Raw genomic sequence first — 13,494 nt, forward strand, 5'->3', positions numbered from 1 at the left:
TCTTCCACTTTGTGCCATGAGAGACTTGACATGCATGCCATTAACGCTAGCTCTGTGTACATCCAAGGGACAGCAGTGCTACCCTGTTCTGAGCCAACTGCAATTTTCCCAAGTCCCTCTTTGTTGCACCTGACCACACGACTGAACAGTAGTCCAGGTGAGACAAAACCAGGGCCTGTAGGACCTGCCTTGTTGATTGTGTTAAGCATACAGAGCAGTACTTTATTATGGACAGACTTCTCCCCATCTTTGCTACTGTTGTATCAATATGTTTTGACCATGACAGTTTACAAATCCAGAGTTACTCCATGCAGTTTAGTCATCTCAACTTGCTCAATTTCCACATCATTCATTACAAGATGTAGTTGAGGTTTAAGTGAATGATTTGTCACAATGCTTTTGGAAATATTTAGGACCAGCTTGCTACCCATTCCGAAACTAACTGCAGCTCTTTGTTAAGTGTTGCAGTCATTTCAGTCTCTGTAGTAGCTGATGTGTAGTGTTGAGTCATCCACACACATAGACACAGTGGCCTTACTCAAAACCAGTGGCATATCGTTAGTAAAGATTGTAAAAAGCAAGGGGCCTAAACAGCTACCCTGGAGAACTTCTGATTTTACCTGGATTATGTTTGAGATGCTGCCATTAAAGAACACCCTCTGTGTAGGTGGTGGAATGCCCTAACACATACGTTATTCCAGCAGCAGGCTATGATCGATAATGTCAAAAGCTGCACTGAAGTCTAACAAGACAGCCCCCACAATCATTTTATTAATTTCTTTTAGCCAGTCAGTCATTTTTGTAAGTGCCGTGCTTGTTGAGTGTCCTTCCCTATAAGTGCGGAAAGTCTGTTGTCAATTTGTTAACTATGAAATAGCATTGTATCTAGTCAAACACAATTCTTTCTAGAAGTTTACTAAGGGTTGGTACCAGGTAGATTGGTTGGCTATTTGAGCCAGTTAAGGGAGCTTTACTATTCTTGGGTAGCTGAATGACTTTAGCTTCCCTCCAGGTCTGAGGGCACACACTTTCTAGTAGGCTTAGATTGAAGATGTGGCAAATAGGAGTGGCAATATCGTTAGCTATTATCCTCAGTAATTTTCCATCCAGATTGTCAGACCCAAGTGGCTTGTCATTGTTGAAAGACAATTTTTTTCACCTCTTCCACTTCAGAATTTATAAGTACAATTGTCTTTCATAATTTGGTCAGATAAATAAATCGCTGACACCACAGCCAAGTATGTTGCTGGCATGTCATCCCTAAGTTTGCTTATCGTGCCAATGAAAAGATCTTAAAAGTAGTTGGCAACAGAGTTGTGTGATAAATGAGCCACCTGGATTCAATGAATGATATAGCCAAGTTGGCTTTTTCCCCCTCAAAATGTCATTTAAGGTGCTCCAAAGCTTTTTACTATCATTCTTTATATCGTTTGTTTCATAGTATAGTTTATTTTTTATTTAGCATAGTAACATTTCATAATTTGCAGTACTTGTTTGCCATAAGTTGCCTTATCCCTCTCAACCATACCATTTTTCAATTCATCAATCCAAGGGGATTTAACAGTTCAGTCATTTTCATAATGGGTTCGTGCTTATTAGTAACTGGAATAAGCAATTTCATAAAACGTGTCAAGCACAGCATCTAGTTGCTCATCATGACACACACCCAACATGCATCTACCACAATGCTTTGTTGCTGATGAATGAAGGAGCAGATTGCAGAAGCAGGACAAGGACCCTCTGACTGATAAGGTAATGTACAGTGCGTTTGGAAAATATTCACTTTTTCCACATTATTCTAAAATGTGTTAAATAAAGTTCTCAATCTACATACAATAACAAAGCAAAAACTGTTTTATTTAATTCGCAAACATTTCTAATCCTATTTTACATACAGTACCAGTTTGGACACCTACTCATTCAAGTTATTTTGTTCAAAGACTCAAAGGCACAATATTTTTTTTTATAATATACCATGTTAGTCCTTACTAGTAATACGCATAACCAAAATGACGGACACCTGCTCGTCGAACATCTCATTCCAAAATCACTGGCATTAATATGGAGTTTCCCACCTTTGCTGCCATGACAGCCTCCACTCTTCAGGGAAGGCTTTCCACTAGATATTGGAACATTACTGTTGCCACAAAGTTGGAAGCACAGAATCTTCTAGAATGTCAGTGTATGCTGTAGCGTTAAGATTCCCCTTAATTCGAACTAAGGGGCCTAGCCAGAACCATGAAAAACAGCCCCAGACCATTATTCCTCCTCCACCAAAAATTGACAGTATGCTTTTGGGCAGGTAGTGTGTTCTTCTTGCATCCACCAAATCCAGATTCGTACGTCGGACTGCCCGATGGTGTGTGTGATTCATCACTCCAGAGAACGCATTTCCACTGCTCCAGTCCAATGGCGGCGAGCTACACGCCACTCCAGCCAATGCTTGACATTGCGCATCGTGATCTTAAGCGGCTGCTCAACCATGGAAACCCATTTCATGAAGCTCCAGATGAACAGTTCTTGTTCGTATTTTGCATCCAGAGGATGTTCGGAACTCAGTAGTGAGTGTCGCAACCAAGAGCAAATGATTGAAGCGCTACGCACTCGTCAATCCTGTTCTGTGAGCTTGTGTGGCCTTCCACTTCACGGCTGAGGCATTGTTGCTCCTAGACGTTTCAACTTCACAATAACAGCACTTACAGTAGACTGGGGAAGCTCTAGCAGGGCAGAAATTAACAAATTCACTTGATAGAAAGGTGGCATCCTAGGACAGTGCCACACTGAAAGGCACTGAGCTCTTCAGTACAGGCCATTCTACTGCCAATGTTTGTCTACGGAGATTGCATGGCTGTGTGCTCAATTTTACAGTGTACATTTGTTTTAGAAACAAACAGAAGGCGCAAATATTTTTTTGGGGGGGTGGACTAAACAGTATAAAATCAGGGGTGTCAAACGCATTCTAAGGAGGGCCTAGTGTCTGCAGGTTAAGACAACCAGGTGAGGGGAGTTCTTTACTAATTAGTGACCTTAATTCAGCAATCAAGTACAAGGGAGGAGCAAAACCGTGCAGCCACTCGGCCCTCCTTGGAATTATTTTGACATGTGGTTTAAGTGGAGAAGGCTCCTTTGAAAAATATATTTAAAAAAAATTTTAAATAAAAAAAAAAAAAAAAAAAAATAATCACTTAATTTACGTGGTGCCACCTTAGGGTCATGAACTACTCAGAACATTAATTATTACAATGTATTATTTTAATACCATAAATATATTTTTCCCATATCACCCAGCCCCATTTGTGGGTATTATGGTTGTAGAAGACATTTAGCCTCGGTAGGCTAAAACCTCACAAGCCTTAAATTCATTCCATTATTGCTGACTGTTAGAAATGCAGTGTAATTGACCTTCACATTTTACAACAAAGCTTATTTAGAGAAAACATCAAGATATCGTGAATAGTCCATAATTATGAAAGAAAATGATTTTTTGGCCATATCATCCAGCCCTACCTCTAACCCTGGCAATATGACTGGTAAACTCAAGGGCACTTGCAACAGCTGCCTGGTAATGTAATGCAATGCAATCATTTCCATGGTAATGTAAAATCTTCATTCAAATGACGTGGCCCATACAATGGAATGTATATTTTGTAATGTCAGTTGAATCAACAAATATTGATGCGTACACTTCCTGCTATATCTATAGCAGGAGATGCAGTCAGGAGCAAGGAAAATGCGCATCAAATATATAATCCCCCCCCCCCCCCCCCCGAAAAGTTTACTATGGAGAACGTGGTCATTTGGCTGGTTAATTACTTTCATCCAAATTCCATGACAGTCACAGCCCTACTCGACAGCAAAACATATTTCTATTCAGCTCTTTGACAACGTCAATGAAATAACTACGGATGCACCCATATGACATTAGGCCGACAACTGATATTTTCCTTGCCAAAAAAAATGACACTTGATATTTAATTTTAGCAGCCTTAAGCATTCTAGTACAGTTAAATAAAACCTCTCACTGTCAACTGTGTTTATTTTCAGCAAACTTAACATGAGTAAATATTTGTATGAACATAAGATTCAAGAACTGAAACAAACTGAACAAGTTCCACAGACATGTGACTAACAGAAATGGAATAATGTGTCCCTGAACAAAGGGAAGGGGGGAGTCAAAATCAAAGGTGTGGCCACCATCTGCATTAAGTACTGCAGTGCATCACCTTCTCATGGACTGCACCAGATTTGCCAGTTCTTGCTGTGAGATGTTACCCCACTAAGGCACCTGCAAGTTCCCGGACATTTCTGGCAGGAATGGCCCTAGCCCTCACCCGCCGATCCAACAGGTCCCAGATGTGCTCAATGGGATTGAGATCCGGGCTCGTCGCTGGCCATGGCAGAACACTGACATTCCTGTCTTGCAGGAAATCACGCACAGAACAAGCAGTATGGCTGATGGCATTGTCATGCTGGAGGGTCATGTCAGGATGAGCCTGCAGGAAGGGTACCACATGAGGGAGGATGTCTTCCCTGTAACGCACAGCTTTGAGATTGCAGGCAATGACAACAAGCTCAGTCCGATGATGCTGTGACACACCGCCCCAGACCATGACAGACCCTCTACCTCCAAATTGGTCCCGCTCCAGAGTACAGGCCTCGGCGTAATGCTCATTCCTTCGATGATAAACGCAAATCCGACCATCACCCCTAGTGAGACAAAAGTGCAACGAGCACTTTTTGGCAGTCCTGTCTGGTCCAGCGATGGTGGGTTTGTGCCCATAGGCGACGTTGTTGCCAGTGATGTCTGGTGAGGACCTGCCTTACAACAGGCATACAAGCCTTCAGTCCAGCCTCTCCCAGCCTATTGAGGACAGTCTGAGTACTGGAGGGATGGTGCGTTCCTGGTGTAACTCAGGCAGTTGTTGTCATCCTGTACCTGTCCCACAGGCGTGATGTACAGATCCTGTGCAGGTGTTGTTACACATGGTCTGACATTGTGAGGACAATCGGCTGTCCATCCTGTCTCCCTGTAGCGATGTCTCAGGCGTCTCACAGTACAGACATTGCAGTTTATTGCCCTGGCCACATCTGCAGTCCTCATGCCTCCTTGCAGAATGCCTAAGGCACGTTCACACAGATGAGCAGCTACCCTGGGCATCTTTCTTTTGGTGTTTTTCAGAGTCAGTAGAAAGGCCTCTTTAGTGTCCTAAGTTTTCATAACTGTGATTTTTATTGCCTACAGTCTATAAGCTGTTAGGGTCTTAACGACCGTTCCACAGGTGCATGTTCATTAATTGTTTATTGAACAAGCATGGGAAACTGCGTTTAAACCCTAAACAATGATAAACTGGGAAGTTATTTGGATTTTTACTATTATCTTTGAAAGACAGGGTCCTGAAAAAGGGACGTTTCTTTTTTTGCTGAGTTTACTTGAACACACACTAAAAAGTTGGCATTTACGTAAGTCCCCATTACCAGAAAAACACCAAAACCTATTTCTTTCACTTACTGTGCTGTTTTGTTGTTCAGTGTCAACCAGGATTTCCTCATACATGTCAAGCAGTGAAGTTTCAGCTCCGTCTCTCTTTTTCCTCTCTTCCTCGGTGCGCACTGTCACTGTGTCCATTTCCATCTTGTCCAGCTGAGTCTAACATTTCACATAAACCCTGTTTCTTGTCTGCATCGAAGTAGAGGCTCAGAGAAAATGCCACCGACTCGCTTGTTCACAGCCTCTAGTAGAGTACTTTTCCAAGTTAACCCGACGGTCTGTGTTTGCATTTTTGTTGAGCAGGCGTTTCAATGCCATGACACGGTATCACGTCTGCTGCAAACGCAGTTGAGCTTATTTCTCCAGTCAGTTGTTTGAATGGAGCTAGGAGTGTTCATGCTTCAAACATATTCTCCAATGCCATTGAAATGACAGCAGCAGTATGAGAACCAGCACATTAATGAGCATGCGATACGGATTTCCTCAGTACGAAATCCTTGTCGACCCACTGTGCTGTTAGACTCATAACACTCATGGGGCTGACTTCGCTGGTCCAAATGTGTACAGGTGTTCGACCAGTCGGCGAAAGCTAAACATCCACGACAGAACGGTTGTTTGTTAAGGGCAATGAATTCCATTATCTTGGTATTAACCTGTTGGGGATAGGGGGCAGTATTTGCACGGCCGGATAAAAAAACGTACCCGATTTAATCTGGTTACTACTCCTGCCCAGTAACTAAAATATGCATATAATTATTGGCTTTGGATAGAAAACACCCTAAAGTTTCTAAAACTGTTTGAATGGTGTCTGTGAGTATAACAGAACTCATATGGCAGGCAAAAACCTGAGAAGATTCCTTACAGGAAGTGGCCTGTCTGACAAGTTCTTGTTCTTCTTGGCTCTGTTTATTGAAAACTGAGGATCTTTGCTGTAACGTGACACTTCCTACGGCTCCCATAGGCTCTCAGAACCCGGGAAAAAGCTGAATGATGTAATTCCAGCCTCTGGCTGAAAAACATTCGCGCGTTTGGATAGTGGCCGGTCAGAGTACCATCAGACTGAGGCTCGTGCACGAGGGGATCCCATGTTTTTAGTTTCTCTCTCTTTGAACGTAAACACGCTTTCCCGGTCGGAATATTATCGCTTTTTTACGAGAAAAATTGCATAAAAATGTATTTTAAACAGCGGTTGACATGCTTCGAAGTACGGTAATGGAATATTTAGAAATGTTTTGTCACGAAATGCGTCGTGCGCGTCACCCTTCTTTACCATTCGGATAGTGTCTTGAACGCACGAACAAAACAGAGGATATTTGAACATAACTATGGATTATTTTGAACCAAACCAACATTTGTTATTGAAGTAGAAGTCCTGGGAGTGCATTCTGACGAAGAACAGCAAAGGTAATAACATTTTTCTTATAGTAAATCTGACTTTGATGAGTGCTAAACTTGCTGGGTGTCTAAATAGCTAGCCCTGTGATGCCGGGCTATCTACTCAGAATATTGCAAAATGTGCTTTCACCGAAAAGCTATTTCAAAATCGGACACCTCGATTGCACAAAGGAGTTCTGTATCTATAATTCTTAAAATAATTGTTATGTTTTTTGTGAACGTTTATCGTGAGTAATTTAGTAAATTCACCGGAAGTTTGCGGGGGGTATGCTAGTTCTGAACGTCACATGCTAATGTAAAAAGCTGGTTTTTGATATAAATATGAACTTGATTGAACAAAACATGCATGTATTGTATAACATAATGTCCTAGGGTTGTCATCTGATGAAGATCATCAAAGGTTAGTGCTGCATTTAGCTGTGGTTTGGGTTTATGTGACATTATATGCTAGCTTGAAAAATGGGTGTCTGATTATTTCTGGCTGGGTACTCTCCTGACTTAATCTAATGTTTTGCTTTCGTTGTAAAGCCTTTTTGAAATCGGACAGTGTGGTCAGATTAACGAGAGTCTTGTCTTTAACCTCTATGGGCTAGGCGGGACGAATTCGTCCCACCTACGTAACAGCCACTTGCAGCCTGTGGCGCGATTTTCAAAACCTTAAAAATCCTATTACTTCAATTTCTCAAACGTATGACTATTTTACAGCTATTTAAAGACAAGACTCTCGTTAATCTAACCACATTGTCCGATTTCAAAAAGGCTTTACAACGAAAGCAAAACATTAGATTATGTCAGCAGAGTACCAAGCCAGAAATAATCAGACACCCATTTTTCAAGCTAGCATATAATGTCACAAAAACCCAGAAGACAGCTAAATGCAGCACTCACCTTTGATGATCTTCATCAGATGACAACCCTAGGACATTATGTTATACAATACATGCATGTTTTGTTCAATCAAGTTCATATTTATATCAAAAAACAGCTTTTTACATTAGCATGTGACGTTCAGAACTAGCATACCCCCCGCAAACTTCCGGGGAATTCGCTAACATTTTACTAAATTACTCACGATAAACGTTCACAAAAAGCATAACAATTATTTTAAGAATTATAGATACAGAACTCCTCTATGCACTCGATATGTCCGATTTTAAAATAGCTTTTTGGTGAAAGCACATTTTGCAATATTCTAAGTACATAGCCCAGGCATCACGGGCTAGCTATTTAGACACCCGGCAAGTTTAGCACTCACCAATATCAGCTTTACTATTATAAAAGTTTGATTACCTTTTGTTGTCTTCGTCAGAATGCACTCCCAGGACTGCTACTTCAATAACAAATGTTGGTTTGGTCCAAAATAATCCATCGTTATATCCGAATAGCGGCGTTTTGTTCGTGCGTCCCAGACACTATCTGAAATGGTAAATCAGGGTCGTGCGCATGGCGCAATTCGTGACAAAAAAAATCTAAATATTCCATTACCGTACTTCGAAGCATGTCAACCGCTGTTTAAAATCCATTTTTATGCCATTTTTCTCGTAGAAAAGCGATAATATTCCGACCGGGAATGTCCATTTAGCTAAACTGAGGAAAGTAAACAAAGCTTTCGGTCGACGCGGGCACGAGCCTGAGTCTCACAGTACTGTAACCAGCCACTACCCAAACGCGCTACTTTTTTTTCAGCCAGAGCCCGCAAAGCCACGATTCAGCTTTTTGCCGCCTTCTGAGACCCTATGGCAGCCGTAGGAAGTGTCACGGGACAGCTAAGATCCTCACTCTTCAATAAACAGAGACAAGAAGAACGACACCTTGTCAGACAGGCCACTTCCTGCCTGAAACCTTGTCAGGTTTTTGCCTGCCAAATGAGTTCTGTTATACTCACAGACACCATTCAAACAGTTTTAGAAACTTTAGGGTGTTTTCTATCCATGTGTAATAAGTATATGCATATTCTAGTTACTGGGTAGGAGTGGTAACCAGATTAAATCGGGTACGTTTTTTATCCAGCCGTGTCAATACTGCCCCCTATCCTAAACAGGTTAAAATGGTGTAAAATAGTCATATGTTTGAGAAATTGAAGTAATAGCATTTCTAAGGTATTTGAATAACGCGCCACGGGATTCAACTGGCTGTTGAGTAGGTGGGACGATTTCGTCCCGCCGACCCTAGAGAAGTTAATGGATTTCGCCTTTGTCTCGCTGAAATTCTCTTACTCTTTCAAATGACTTTTCGATCCACACAGCACATTGTGGACTAGGTTAGGAATGCTGTGTTGCACGTATAGCGCTATATTGTACGTGGCGTCATTACGTCATCTACCTAAGTTATAGGCATGTACGTCAGCTTTGACATCGGTTTTGCACATCAGCGTTAAACTAGGCAATCGGGCTGATGCCGGCATTTTTAGCTAATATCGAGCGATTCCGATGTGCTTACTGATATATTGTGCATCCCTAGACATAACACTTAACTAAACACAGTTTGGGCCGGCCCCAGTTATCCAATGAAAGCTGTGGAATGAGTCACTGTGCACATTTCATTCCATCCAGTCATTTGTAACGGCACTGCCGCATAGATATTAAATCGGCGAAAAACAGAATCCCCCTGGCTGCATGGATCGACGACAGTGCTGACATTATTAGAATAGAGACCTGCCCAGTCAATGAAAACATGGCATAAACAGAGGGTGGGGTATAGGGGTAGCGAGTTCACCCCTCCCTTCCTCACTGTATAGACAACACAGGCTAACAGGCCAGAGGATGCCAAGCCCAGGAGACAAGGCTGTTTCAATGAAAAACTGAGCTAATGCCAAATGGAACCTCAACCATGTGACCCTGCTGCTACAAACAGTGGATTTATTATTTAAAAACGAAGGAGGCCGGTTGGTACTGGTTGGATATAGGAAATAAGTATTGTCAAAAGCCAAAATGGATTGATAGTGAAGAGCTGGCATTCCCACCCCTTTCAAGTGATAGCAGAGGGTGGGTCGGTTTTCAATTAGACCTTTTCCAGAATCTGACAAAAGGTGGACAGGGGAAAGGAAAAGCTTTCCGGACTATTTACCAGGTCGGTTTCGGGATTGTCGCACTCGGGACACAGCACAAACTTGCGGATGAATCCGTCCAGCATGTCCTGCAGCTTGTTCGCCTCGTGGGACCCATTGACGATGAAGCGGTCGTTTTTGGCGTCAAACTGGGTCTGGGCACCCAACTCACAACCAAAAAATTTGGTGGGATCTGGACAGGGAGAACGAGAAAGACATACGTTTGAGTTTAGCTATGTTTAAAGCCTTCCTATCCGCATCATAGGTTTTGGAGTGGGTTATATTTTCTTCTAATATTCATAGCCAATAGGCTCTTCACCTTTCCTAAAGACAAAAGGGGGTCCACCACATCAAGATGATTCCTGCTCCCATGCCATCAGTGTTGTAGATCAGGCTATATGCCACAATCCAAAATGAATGCAAAAGTGCCATATAATTTGATTCACTTTGAGTTGAGGCATTCACTTTGAGCCCAATCTACACAACTAATGTGGACTCATCTTGTCAGACTACTTGAGGCCTGAAAACATCCAACTATGATTTGAGTGTGAAGTCCCCTTTCATACTATCTTTACAGATGACTGGGCACAATGGAGAGGCCAGGGAAAGAGCGCAATTTACAAGTACTGACAAATATTCCAAACTGTTCACAATCACAACCTTGTGAAATGGATGCCAATTTAGTGGGTCAGACCAGTGCCCAACAGGCACTGAGCTGGGGAAGGGGGTATACTCACACGTGGGAGGCCTATTCAGAGACTTGGCAACGTCGGTCATGTTGACTATGACAGTCTTTATCCCATTCCCCTTGCCTTCCACCTGGAGGATGGGGGGGGGGGACATCTTTCAAACTGTTTCACAGTGGTCACATTCTAACAGCGTAAATACCTTTCCACTCAATGTGCCAACTAAGATGCTCCTCATGTGCAAGACGAACGCCCAAAGGCAGAGGGGGTTCACTTTCATTTAAGTACAACATTTGAGAAAAATCACATTAAATCTAAGCATCTTTGAGTGGAAAGTATGTCTTGTAAAGTCTTTCAGAGGGAACATTTATTTCAGTGTTGTTTCAAGAACAAGTTTCCCCTCAGGCTATACATGGCCTTCCCTTGAGCAATTAAATGGATTGGTTAGGTCTCCGCCATAGTGACTTCAATGCATTTCAGTGCTCAATGAGGAAGAGACAAGGGAATGAAGCTCTGTGACCATTGGGACATCCCTCAGCCCCCCGACACTAGTTGAGCTCTGGACACTGAACAACCCCTCATGATGACCACCACATTGTTCAAGGTAAAGGTTCCCCATAACCACAGGTCTAGGATCAGATCCTGACCCCCAAATCCTAAATATGAGGGGGATGACTGACTCCAGACAACCACAACCCGTACTCACCTTGGCGATTATACGGGGCATCTTGTAGCGGTAGAACTGGTCCAACACACTGCGGTTAACGTTAACAGACATGATGGCTGGCCGCGGGCTTTATCAGTACGACAGGAAGATCTTGGACTGAAAATTTTTGGTATCCTCTGTCTGGCGAAGAGGGGATGACATAAACGACTGGAAGAGGGTTCGGGCTCGGACATGAAAAAGGTCTTGCCACTGAGGCTGCAAGTGCTGTGCTTGTAGGCTAAGTTCCCCGCACACAGGTTCCAACAGCTGCGCAACAGCTCTGAGAAGAGAGGGGAAGACTTAAATCGATGGAAGGCATTACAGGAAAGAATGAATGTTAGTATAAAGTATGACTGGACTTTGCTTTCTCGTGTCAGACTGGCACAAGACACGAGTCCCTAGGCCCTATGGGCTTCCCACCCTTGCATACGGTCACTTATGTCACCTGCTAAATGGCAGTGCACATGCATTTACATTTGTTGTATACCATTATACTGGTTATTACTGAAAGACTCATTACTTAATTTCTAAACTTGAGAAGTACGAATAGGCCTAATTGTCAAATCAGACCAATAATGATTAAAGTCCCTTGGCAGGTTGACAGTCACCACAATGTACAAGATCACATTTGCAGAGTAATAACTAGTCCACATACAGTGGTGTAATATGGTCAGGTATGCCATTGCAGCTTCCTACCTATGTAACACTAAACATGTGGCAAATGCACATGAGAATTCCAGAAACATATGGCATATAAATCATCCAAAAGCACAGTGGACTAAAATAAATTAAGACAACCAGCACATGTTAATTGCACCATTGCTACGAAAACATGAATTGTCAATATAGCTAACACATCACTATAAATCATCACACATGTAATGTAGCCGATAATTGGGTTTGACATAAAAGCACACCAGGCCTCAATTGTGCAATGAGTAATGTGCTGCAGAGTGCGTCATACAGTGAAGCAGTGCGCGGGGGAGAAAGACGCCATCTTTGGTCCACATAGGAGGCGCATTCACTATACAAACAGGTTTGAAATAAATTAAATACGTACTGACACAGAGCAGTAGGGATTAAAGTATAAGTGAGGTTAAAATACCTTTCCCATCCGTCGCTCCTTTCGTCCGGGTACTCACCGTTTTCGCAAAACAAAGACATAAACACACCGCTGGTCGCCCAGGCAGAGACGCAATAAAGTGTTGTGTGGATGAGCAGGAAGGTAGTAGTGGAGACCGAGCCGCACTGCAACAGTGCCGAAAGAGTAGTCCGACTTTACGATGGGGGGGGGGGGGGAGCCCACAAAGAAAACTCGAGACGCCCAAAAATGGGGTATCTGTAACGAACAATCAAACAAGTACTATAACTTATAAAATGACAGCGAAAGCTGACATCTATCAGTACTGTAGTAATAATAGCTAGCATCGGCACATTAGCAACGAATATGCATAGAAAAGCTGGCAACAGTATTAACGTTAGCTACCTAAAAAGGATTCAAATTGATCTGCTCTGTTACGTTTGAACATTTGCAGATTAATAGAAATCTGTAATCTAGCTAGCCAACTTGATTTTAAAACATGCTTGGACTCACCTCCAGAACGTTCTCACATAGGTGCTTGCAACGCCACAATAATGTGCTGTCAATCTACACGAGCTCCGCCACTATTCCCGCCCATTTTGACGACGTCATCAAATCAGCGAACTTTAGCGACATTTGCGGGTCCTTAAAGAACGGGCTAACATGTTCTACTAACATAGACTACATTGTGTCGTTTCCGACGGGAGGCAAGTGAACCAAGTAGGCATGGTTGGTTGCCTACTTGACAGGCCAACCAATCAGAATTTGGGTTTAATACTTTTTATGGAAAAGTTTGATCTTATATGGAGAGAGAGATTCCCGAGCCGACAGATCATTCACTTGGAGTAACAAAACAGGTTCCAGACAATCCAGAATAGATTTTTGGTTTATATCCAAATGTATCGATAGTGAGTGTGTTACTCAAATAGTTGTACTACTCTCCTCACAGACCATAGGGCCATTTACATTGATATCAAAATATTTACCCCTGATACTAACCTTGGTAGAGCATCCTACTGGAAGCTAAATAGCTCGTTATTAAATAATGATATAGTTAAGTTTGAGTTAAAGATCTGCTTTCACACTTTTGGG

At 42.5% G+C, this 13,494-nt stretch overlaps 1 protein-coding gene across 2 annotated transcripts in view; it reads right to left on the minus strand.

Annotated features, from left to right (window-relative positions):
• The window catches only part of LOC106607644 (eukaryotic translation initiation factor 5), a 31,259-nt gene extending 18,232 nt beyond the window's left edge, over nucleotides 1-13,027 (minus strand). Inside the window, exons 1-5 of one of the 2 annotated variants that reach the window (XM_014204804.3) lie at nucleotides 12,916-13,027; nucleotides 12,464-12,660; nucleotides 11,322-11,601; nucleotides 10,667-10,748; nucleotides 9,950-10,122 (exon numbers count right to left, since the gene is read on the minus strand). In XM_014204804.3, coding sequence (XP_014060279.1) covers nucleotides 9,950-10,122; nucleotides 10,667-10,748; nucleotides 11,322-11,393 — 327 coding nt within the window. In that variant the 5' untranslated portion in view covers nucleotides 11,394-11,601; nucleotides 12,464-12,660; nucleotides 12,916-13,027. Of the gene's footprint in view, nucleotides 1-9,949; nucleotides 10,123-10,666; nucleotides 10,749-11,321; nucleotides 11,602-12,426; nucleotides 12,661-12,915 lie in introns of those variants that run through there. The other variant, XM_014204803.3, reaches the window with a different exon arrangement.
• Nucleotides 13,028-13,494: the final 467 nt, after the last annotated feature.

Source organism: Salmo salar, chromosome 06, assembly GCF_965601325.2.
Source record: "Salmo salar chromosome 06, fSalSal1, whole genome shotgun sequence".
Classification (NCBI taxonomy): Eukaryota; Metazoa; Chordata; class Actinopteri; order Salmoniformes; family Salmonidae; genus Salmo; species Salmo salar.